Raw genomic sequence first — 11,133 nt, forward strand, 5'->3', positions numbered from 1 at the left:
TGTGATATTTTTATTCTTTTTTTTCTTGTCATCTTCTTCGTCGTCAAAAATTCTTTTTAGTTTCATCTCACGTTTATGTAATTTTCCAAAAAGAGTGTGTGTGTGTGTGTGTGTGTGTGTGTGTGTGTGTGTGTGTGTGTGTGTGTGTGTCCATAGTAGATACATCCTTAGATTCATAAATCACAATGACTTTAGGTTGGCAATGATGGTTTAGGCATCTAAGAATTTTTACAACTAGTTTCTCATTTGAAAAAAAAATTCTCAGGGTTCCCATATGACTCATGATATGGGTGAATCATGTTTGCATTTAATTTATGCTCTCTTCAAATTTCATTATGGAGAGTTCATACTCATGAGTTAATGTGCCCAACATTCCCCCTCTTTACCTCAGTAGTTCCTTCATGGGTAATTTGGAGGATGTGCCACATCTCTTTTGCATTTTGGCAGTGAGAAATTCAATAAAACTCATCAAGACCCAAAGCGGTAGTGATGACAACTTTCACCTTCAAATTATGCTGAACATTTTCATTATCATCTTTGGTTCAATCTTTTTCAGGTTTGTTTTCTACAATACCATAAACTTTTTGAGTAGAAACAAATGTACCTTCATTCACGACCTTCTAAATACCATGATTCATCCCTTCTATAAAAAACTTCATTTTCTTTTCCCACAAACTATACCCTTCTCCATTAAAGAATGTGTTTTTATAGCTGTGAGATATACACCTTAAGATCACACTCTAACCTTTCATGGCATGACGTAATACATCATGTACACATAAATGACAATTGACAAGTGAAATTAATAGATCATTTTCTAACATTCTCTTTATTAATGAACTTGCTTACTTCCCTGAAACTATTTTTGACATTGTTTGCTACTAAAATGAACTTGTGACATTTATAAACTAGGGGAGTTCAAAATCGAACAGGCCCAAGAAAACCGTAAAACTGAACTAAATCAAACCAAAATCGCAAGAAATCGCATTTGTTTCGAATATGTTTAAGTCATTTTACAACATAACTGCGTGGTTCGGTTCGGTTTTCAGTTTGTATTTTACAAACCGAATCAACGAATTGCGTTACAAAATCTTACTAACTAATATATATTTCTTCAATATTTTAGAGAAGTCAACAAGTATTATGTGTATATTTTATCATATTCTCTGTATGATATTTATTTTAATTTATATATCATCAAAAAACAAAATATTATTCATCTATAAACTATTTTGATAAAATATATTTTATCATATTCTTTGTATAATATTTATTTACGAATATAATTTCATGTATATCACTCTTTAGATATAAGATAAAATTGTAAGACGCATTTTTATGTATCAAATTATAAACTTATTCTGACAATTCTAAAATTTTATGGTAACGTATGAACGATTAAACATAAAATTATATTTTACTTTGTATGTGTATATATGACTCAATATATATTTTTTTGGTAAAAAACAAAACAACTGAACCAACTCAACCGCATTAGTTTGATTTGGTTTGGTTTTATTTTTGAAAGTCAACTGAACCACACATTTTTCTCTTGCGGTTCGGATAATTTTTAGCGTCAAAACCGTACCGCGAACACCCCTACATAATGACACAGAAAATAATACTCATCTTCATCTTTAAAATTCTCAAATTATCATGCATAAAAATCTTTGAAGCAAAGCCATAAAAAGATGATTTTTAAAAAAGTTGTATGCACTTTTTAAGTCATGTCGATTGCATTTTTTAAGTCATGTTGGTTGCACATATTAAGTCAGTTTGGTTAACCGATTTAAGAAATCGGTTACACATTATTTGAAAATGGTTCTGCACTTTTTAAACCAGGTATCTGTTTAACTGATTTAAGAAGTCCTGTACATAATGCAAAATTGTGTCTTTTCATGAATCATTGTCATTCTAAACTATTGCAAACCTTCATGAAAATGTCTCAAACTCTTGCATCAATTCATAGAGGTTTCTTAGGATGTATTTAAGGCTAAATATATTAGTTTTCAAATAACCTCTTTCATTATTAATTTTTCACATCAACTCAAACAATTTCAAATGTTCATACAAATTTTAACAATGAAACTTTGTGCATAAATTTTATATAATTCAAAGAGTTCCATTCAAAAATTTTGAGCACTTAAGGTTTATAAATTGAATTGTAATATATAGAAAGAGAAGACCAACTTTTATCTTGGAATTTCTTCAAGAATTATTCTTATTCAATTTTATCAAAGTCTATTGTAACTTAATATCAAAGTGCGTTGTGTTAATAGAAAGTGGTTTACTTTTTTTTTGTGAGAATCATCATAAAGTTTGATGATTGTGATAAATGTCCTTTGATTTAGGGAGATTTGTAACACCCCGTATTTTCTCTATATTAATTTAATTAATATTTAAATTAATTAATTGGAATTGTTTAGTATTTTAATTGAATTATTGGAGAATTGAGAAGAGGATGTTGTTGGGCCAAGGAAGTGATTAGTAAAAGAGGGGTACTAATACTAAGCCTTTTACTAAAGTATATTTTTCTATTTTTCATAAGAGAAGGAAATAAAGAAAATTGGAAAATAGAAGAGCAAGAAGTCTGAAGAAGAGAAAGAGCTGAACGTGAAGGAGAACCTTGAAAGGAGAAGAGGAAGAACCAAAATCAAACTCTAAGGTAAGGGTGGACTCTTCTGATTAATATCTCTTATGTATTCATGGATAATAGAATTGATTAGTGTGTTATTTGATTCAATTGGGAGATGTTAGGTTTTGAGGATTTTCATGGTTTAGGGTGAATTGATGAATTTGAATGATGATGATTGCGTATGATGTTAATTGACTTCTAAAACATGTTAGAGTTATGCTATAATAAGTGAGTTGGCGTTGTTTCTATGTGATATTCATTTTGGTATGAATTGGGGTGAGTTGGAAATGGATGGATGTTGTCAAAAGGTAAATTTTGGGGTTGCAGGTACGAGGTAACTGGTTACCTGAGGGTGGTAACCGATTACCTGAGGTTACATAGACGAAAAAGTGAGTTTCGTTATGAAGTAACCGGTTACTTGAGGTGAGGTAACCGGTTACCACTGTTGAATTTTGTGTTATTGTTGCTGTCTGGGAGGCAGTAACCGGTTACTTGGATTGAGGTAACCGGTTACCGCTGTTACGAATAGGAATGTTGGTCTGTCCGTCAGGCAGTAACCGGTTACTCCATTTGAGGTAACCGGTTACCGCTGTGTGTTTTTGAAAAATAAATTATTTTCTAAAATTCATATATTTTGATTCGTGTATCCGTTTTGAGTGCCGTTTTGGGCGTTGCAAAGCTAATTAAATGTTTTGTATGATAAAATAGTGAGATGGGTAATGGCCCGATTTTATTTGAAAATATCGATTTAATTAGTTTGGCGAAATTAAACATTATGTGCATATGGTGTTAGGTGTGACAATGTATTTGATGTGGTGATGGATTGATTGTGATTATTATTATGATTATTGTAATGAATGTGTGAATGATTTTAATGATGCTGAGACATGTACATACTTTATTTGATGGTGTGGTGTTGAGATGAGTTATTCATCGTGATTGGTGATGGTAAGTATGTTATATGTTGCATGCATTCATGAACATTTTGATGGCTGAATCCCGGTGACGTTTGGATCAGTGGAGGGCATAATTCTCACTGTGTGGAATTTGTGTCGGTAGGGCCGTATCTCGGTGATGTTTAGATCGGTCAGGTGGGGTAATCCCATGTTTGGTACCACATGCATAGAGTCAGTATATTTCATATGCATTATTGTATAACATGATTGGATGGCTTCCAGTGTTATATTCTGGTGATGTACTTGTTGTTGTTGTTGTCGAATGTATGTCTGGAAATCTGAATATATTGTGATTGGATGAACGATATACTTATGACGCTTTATTATTCATAACACATAATATTTGTTAATTGCGAATGAGACTCACCCTTACTGTTGATATTTTTCAGATTGAGGAGTAACGGCTTTTGGCTTGGTGAGGATAGCTTATAGGCTAGTCCGTTTAGTGTAGCGTCAGTGTCATGCTCTGATTTGTAACACTAGGGAACACTAGTTTTGAGTCGTTGATTATACTATTATTTCTGTTGATTTCGGATTATGTTTCCTTTTGGTTTATGCTTTGGTGAAGATTAAACTATTATGTGTTGAACTTATCCCGCTGTGATGAACACGATTTTATAATATATGGTGATTTGTTCCTCGTGAAGCATGACATCTAAATGCGATGTTTATTTTATCTGAATTGTGATACCCTTGTTTCGTGTTTACTCTGAATAATCTATTAATTGCCGCGGGGGGTTAGAAGGGTGTTATAAGATTCAAAGTCCATCATAGATTTGATGTCTATGCTAGAAGATTGTAAGAGAGATCTTGGTGTGAGACTTGTACAAATATCTAATATAGTGGAAAATCCTTCAAAGTGTGAAGGGACTAGATGTACTCTTGATTGATAAGGGGAACTAGTATATTTTCCTTATTTTCTTTACTTTTATGCATTTTATTTTGTGCATTTTACTATCCTAAGAATATAACATTAAATACCCTACTTCTGGTAAAATAACAAGAAAAGATCCTAAGCGCAAAACCAAAAAAATCAGGCAACCCTTATTCACCTCTCTCTTAGGTTGCATCTCATACTTACAAGGTTGTGTGTAATTTGTCTCTTATAAAACTATTTTACAAAAATGTGATAGTAATCATCGTTTTTAAATTATTATTTTTTAAAGAAAAATTATACTATATATTTAAATTAAAGGACAGTTTTGAATGTTTTATCTCAAAGTTTTACTTAATTTGAAAAGAAAACACTCTCGTTATTAAAAATCATTGTGTTACATTGTGGTATCACAACTTGGTGGTAGATTTTCTTTGAGATGGTAAGGCCCAAAATAACGAAATCTAAGAAACTAAACGAACATTCTCAAGCATGTTAGCTCTAGAAATATAAATGCAAAAAAGAGTTTTTGAAGCTCACTAGAAAGGTTTTCCAAAACCATAACCTCTAAATCATCTATAGAAATGATAAAGCTTGTTTCGATCTACATTTTTGTTGCCTTCGCACCAAGTATGATTGATTTGGATATGACATCTTATATAATCAAATTACAAACGCATCGGACCAAAATTAGGATATTCCAATTGGACTTGTAGTTATTGGAAATCATGTTCATAAGAATATTTGAGTGTATTTCCATAACGATATGAGATATATTCTCCCGTCAAACCATGTACAAACTTAAATATAAGCCCAACATTTCAACATGGAAGAAATCATATGTTATAATCTTCTAAATGTAACCTTTAACCCGTCTTTCATTAGCCTCTAGAAGAATCCCACTGTATCTCTCATATATTTGCAAGCATAGTTATCGTTGAGCTTGGTTCATCTCTCATGCAGTCACTTCCATCCAATATATATATATATATATATATATATATATATATATATATATATATATATATATATATATATATATATAGTTTCCTTCATATGAGGTACACAATGTGGATACTTTAGCTTACATTGTTCAATATCTCTGGTGGACTTCTAAATGACTAAAGTTGAGTCACTTAGTCTTTTGAAATCAACTTCAAATATTTTTTTTATTCATCGACTTCCATAAGTACCAACACATTGTCATAAATCACTTCCCCAGCCAAAAGTTAATGTTCCCACTATTCCTAACTTTCCACATAACATCTCACGGGAAGTTATTCCAAATACTAGCTAAAGTTCTCTATAAAGGGGTCTCATAAGGCTCCACATTAATACTTGCAATGAGATTTTCATTACACCAATCTTTATTGTGAATAGCATTGCAACAAAGGTCATTGGGTTATTAACCATATTCTAGATTATTTTCATCAACAAAGGTCATTGAAGTGATTTATTTCACTCTTAGCCAATTCAAATAGATGAATTCTCAATCCACCTCCTAATAATCCCAGGGACCTCATTCATTTCAAATTTATACTCTTTTCGGAAGATTCATTTTTGTAGTTTATTTTTATGATCTATGGTTTCCGGAAGATCCCTTCTGATATGGTGCAAAACGCTACTATGTAAGTCACTATTTTAATCATTAATACTACTAAATTGATCTTTTGATATGTCATTTTCATTTTCAAAATATTTTGTGTGTGTCCTTCTCGATTGATGTAACTTAATGTATTCAAGTAAGAGAGTTAGACTAAAACACTTATAAACTATCTTATTTGACAATTTAATAAAAACTTAAAGAATTCTTTCAAAATTGTTTCAAGCATTTCTTCTGCATTACTTTTTAAGTATTACTAACATTATTTAATATATTTTTTAATCTAAATAATAGAGTAACCATGACACAAATTAATACAAGAAAAGAGTTGTTATCACCCATATTTATATTTGATTTTTATATTTAACTTTACTACTCGTTTTGATGCAATCTTTTTTCCTTATTCTAACTCCACTACTTCTCTGGATGTATAGATACGTGTAAAAGACAATTCGATGCCTAAGTGAGACAATGTTCCAGATGAATGAATTGATTGTGTCATCATATTAGAACTGACACCTCTACCTATAGAGTGATTGAACTCTAGTACGTTACATGTTGTTATTATCTTTACTTAAATGATCTCAAAAAAATTTAACGAATAAGAACAAACTCATTAGCGCTATTGACTTCGAGACAAGTTTCACCTATCAAATCTAAATATGTTTAAAGTAGTTCTGAATAATGCGAGCACCTTGATGCTTTAAAATACCTAACTAGTATGTGTGTCACTTTACAAGAATGATTTTGATGATGAGTGACCCCACTAAATTGTCATATATTGTCAAAGTGGACAATGGCTATGGACCTCACTATTAGGCATATTTTAAATTTAATTTCTTAACTTAATAACTTAAACTTAAAATTAACCTTAACCTAAAAAAAATTAATATGCTATGAGATAGACATAAATTAGGCTCTAGTAAAGCTCTTCAATGTTACACGTTTCACTCGGAGACCATTCAAACACACCCTAACAAAAAGTAGGGCAACCTACATGTATCCATCCAATTCATCAAAATCCAATTGCTAAAGAAGATTCAAAGTAAAAGTAAGAAAAGCAACAAGGATAAAGAAAAGATGCAACTTTACACATGAGTGGGGGGTGGGTTTGATACTTTGAACGGTAAAATACAAAGCCGTTTGGGTTTGGGTTTTTTCCTTTCTCGGTGGCTTCCAATCTCAAGCATATTCTTTCTCCACACGTTTCCTTTTCTACACTCCTCATAGCATCTTTCACAAGATTCCCTTTTCCTTTTTCCATTTTTTTCAATTTTTTTCAATTTTCAATTTTCAATTCAATTCACTGTTCATCTTTGATCCTTCTATAAACTCTAGATCCCATGAATCACTCATCACAATAACATTTCATCTTTCACTCTCTTCTCTATTTTGGCGCCAAAATCATGAAACTCGATAACTCCAACTCTAACTCCAACGGCCAGATCGCCTTTCCCGCCGCCGTTGATGTTACTCCGCCGCATAACTCCGATGACACCGATGAAGCATTCGTGCCGCCGCTGAATTTCGCGATGGTTGATAACGGTATTTTCCGGTCCGGATTTCCAGATTCTGCGAATTTCGGATTCATGAAATCGCTTCGACTTCGTTCTGTAATGTGAGAGAGTTTGATTTTTTCCTTTCTGTATTGTATCGTTTGTTTTGTGGAAGATTTGTGTTTATGTTCGTTTTGGCGGTGCAGATGTTTGTGCCCTGAACCCTATCCTGAAACCACTGCGGAGTTTTTGAAGGCTAATGGAATTAGGCTTTATCAATTTGGTATTGATGGCTGTAAGGTTTGTATCAGAACTTCATGTTATCTTGTTATTGACCAGAGTTACTTGATTCTAACTTGTTGAATACTTGAAAATTGATACATATTGTGAATCCAACATGTTCCAATGGTTGTGTATAAGCTCTGATTAGATAAATTAACTTATCAGAAACTGCCATAAATACTCTCCAAATGCTCCAAATTGGAAACGTTTTTTCATCCCTAGGACGCCAGAAATACTCTCCAAATGAGTTACCAAACACAAATAAAATAGAGTAAAGTTGTTTTCGTAAAGCTATAATATGGTTTTCAATTTCATAAGTTATTTTGAAGAGCTTATGTAAATCAACTGAGTTTTCATAAGATTTTTTAAACAATCTCGCAAGTTTCAGGTCAGTAGATAAGCTCAAATAAGTCACTTCTATAAGGCTCTAGTTTCCTTTTAAAACTAACTTTTGAATAGGGTATATATTTGTTTTGTCATGGTCAGTAGATCACCTCCTTAAATGTTTGTCGCAGTTAAAATGTAGTAAAATATGGTCTCCGTGTGTTTTGTCATGGTCAAATTGTGACTAATCTACACAAGACCTACAGAAACTTGAGACGACTCTAAAAATAGTGACATTAAATTCACAATCCACTTTTGTCAATATATGTGAAAAAACCAAAAGGTGTTTATAAGAAATGATAGAGGGAGTAACAAGTAACAACCCTCCCTTGAGCTGAAGAGAATATTAGAAGTTAATAAAGTTTGCTTCGGTTATTTTTGGATTTAATGGGAAATTTTATCTAGACTATTTCAAATATGGTTTGGAAAAACATCTAGTTTTACTTTTAGTTATGTGATCTAGACTATTGTGTTCTCTATCCTCTGCCATAGAGCTATTTCAGAATATGTATACATATTGTAGTCTTGCTTTATTGTTCAGTAGTACAAACTAAGTCCTCTTTACCTCCACATAAATTCATACTATCTCTTGTACTAAACATTTAAACCCAAATGCCAAAGCTTTGAAGAACAGGGCAGGGATGGCTGGAGAAATATATATATATATATATATATATATATATATATATATATATATATATAGCCTTAAGTTGCTATGATTTAAATGAATATGAGATCGTTTCGCCTTTGAGGAATGTTCCTTAAAAGCTGTCTATGTTAGCTTATACAGTTACAAAATTTAATCTGATAGGATTCGTACTATATGCTCTATGCTATTGACAGCAGGTGAGTAACCTGTCTTTTTAAAGTGCTAGCAGTCCAGTAGATCAATCTTTAGCAAGTGTATAAAGGTGTCTCTTATGCTGAATTTGCTCTTAACTTTTTACAATCATCAGTGATTTTTTTTTCAACTAGCTTTTAGTCTTTATGTCCTGAGAATCTCCCTCGACAAGTTAGCAATCCCCACCCCAAAAATTGCCTTCTTTCGCCTGGCTTGCCAAGCCAGGCAAGGGAGGAGAAGCAAAAGATAGAATATGATATTTTAACTGATATGATATCTGAAAAAGCATTATTTTGCACACTGATTACACATAATGTGAGCAGGAACCCTTTGTCAACATCCCAAATGATAAGATTCGCGAAGCTTTAAAAGTAGTGCTCGGTATTACAAAATCTTAAACTTCACTATCTTAATAACACAGTTTGTTCATGATAATCTAACCAAATTGTATTTTTTTTCTTTCTCTAGATGTTAGGAACCATCCCGTGCTGATTCATTGCAAACGAGGGAAGGTGTGCACTTTGTTCTTTGAATCTTTATTTTTTTTAATACTTGAGTATTTAATCTCTAATAGTTTGGCGATTTTACAATGAACAGCATCGCACTGGTTGTCTTGTGGGATGCATACGAAGATTGCAGAGGTGGTGTCTATCATCAATTTTTGATGAGTATCAAAGATTTGCAGCTGCCAAAGCTAGAGTCTCAGACCAGAGGTTCATTGAATTGTTTGATATTTCCAGTTTGAAGCATAACCCACTGTCATTTTCATGCTCAAGGAAATAGGAATCGAAATAATGGGTGCAATTTAGAAAATCAGTGCTTCCTCCCATGGAGTGTTTCCATGATGAAGTGAAGAATGCCTAGTCTTTTATTTTATTTTTCAATGAAAATTAGTGCAGGATAAGTAGGATTTGTATGTTCTACTTCATTTCTTATTACTTCCTTTCATGTTTAAATGTTGGATGCCAAACATACCAATATAGTTTAAGACGCTGATTGAATAATTGTGCGACTGCTTTGTTTTTTTTTTTTATGTATCTATTGAAAGCTATTATTATATTCTTCAGATAAACTTTTGAAGCTATTATTATTGATTTCTTTGGACAACATTGCATTGTCAGAATACCGACCAAACTTATATTTATTGGAAAGAAAGATGTTAAACTTTCAAATCAACATTTGGTTATAGAGAACTCTATTGAGTTTGCCATTGGGATCTCCTATGCCTTCCCTCTCTCGGGCTATGTTTGGGAGTTTAAAAAAGAATGGTGGGGAGCGCTTTAAAAAAAGAGAATGATTGAGTGGAAAGAATATGTTTGGGAGTTTAAAAAAGAATGGAGGTGAGCGCTTTAAAAAAAGAGAATGATTGAGTGAAAAGAATATGTTTGGGAGTTTAAAGGAGAATGGAGGTGAGCGCTTTAAAAAAGAGAATGATTGAGTGGAAAGAATGGAAGAATTTTGATTGGGAGATTTTGGTGGATTTATTTTGGAAATTTCTTACCCACCTTCCTACTTTCTTGATCACCTCTGGCGAAATTCCCAAAATGCCCTCTGTTTTAGAAATACATTTCTGAAATTACTTATTTTATGAGAAAAAAGGTGATTTCGGAAATGTACTTCCGATTTTCGGAAAAAAAGGTGTTTTCGGAGATGAACTTCCGAAAACACCGGGGTGTCTCCGGAGATGCATATCCGAAATATTTCAATTTTTGGTCTTGGAATGTTTCGGATATACACTTCCGAAAAAATACAGTAATTATTAAAAAATTAAAATCAAGGTGAATCAATAGGGTATAAAATCAAGATGAATTAATAAAATAAGGTGAATCAATAAAATCAAGGTGAATCAAAATTTCCTAAACAATTTTAAAGTTAAAGATTATTTTACTAACTTATATAAATTAAAAATATTCTAATTTTATAAGTAAATTTTGAATTATATAAAATTTATTTATTAAATAAAATTTAGACAAAATTTTTTTTACATTTTTTTAAACTAAATGAAAAATTATATTATTGGTATTTTCGTTAAATATTTTTAAATAAGGTAAAAAAAAATTAA

At 31.9% G+C, this 11,133-nt stretch overlaps 1 protein-coding gene across 1 annotated transcript; it reads left to right on the top strand.

The window, feature by feature from the left end:
- Positions 1-7,113: 7,113 nt before the first annotated feature.
- LOC131626846 (probable tyrosine-protein phosphatase DSP4) lies at positions 7,114-10,075 on the top strand. The gene is made up of 5 exons (XM_058897689.1): positions 7,114-7,686; positions 7,771-7,864; positions 9,395-9,452; positions 9,540-9,583; positions 9,669-10,075. Exons 1-5 carry the CDS (start codon positions 7,475-7,477, stop codon positions 9,852-9,854), a joined length of 594 nt encoding a protein of 197 aa, XP_058753672.1. The 5' UTR covers positions 7,114-7,474; the 3' UTR covers positions 9,855-10,075.
- Positions 10,076-11,133: the final 1,058 nt, after the last annotated feature.

This window comes from Vicia villosa, linkage group LG1 (genome assembly GCF_029867415.1).
Source record: "Vicia villosa cultivar HV-30 ecotype Madison, WI linkage group LG1, Vvil1.0, whole genome shotgun sequence".
NCBI lineage: Eukaryota > Viridiplantae > Streptophyta > Magnoliopsida > Fabales > Fabaceae > Vicia > Vicia villosa.

Excerpts from the sequence above, each read along its gene's own strand:
- LOC131626846 (XM_058897689.1), top strand. The coding sequence starts at position 7,475 with ATGAAACTCGATAACTCCAACTCTAACTCCAACGGCCAGATCGCCTTT. Across the intron at positions 9,453-9,539 it reads AGCTTTAAAAGTAGTGCTCG|ATGTTAGGAACCATCCCGTG; the intron begins GTATTACAAAAT and ends TTCTTTCTCTAG. Across the intron at positions 9,584-9,668 it reads TTCATTGCAAACGAGGGAAG|CATCGCACTGGTTGTCTTGT; the intron begins GTGTGCACTTTG and ends TACAATGAACAG.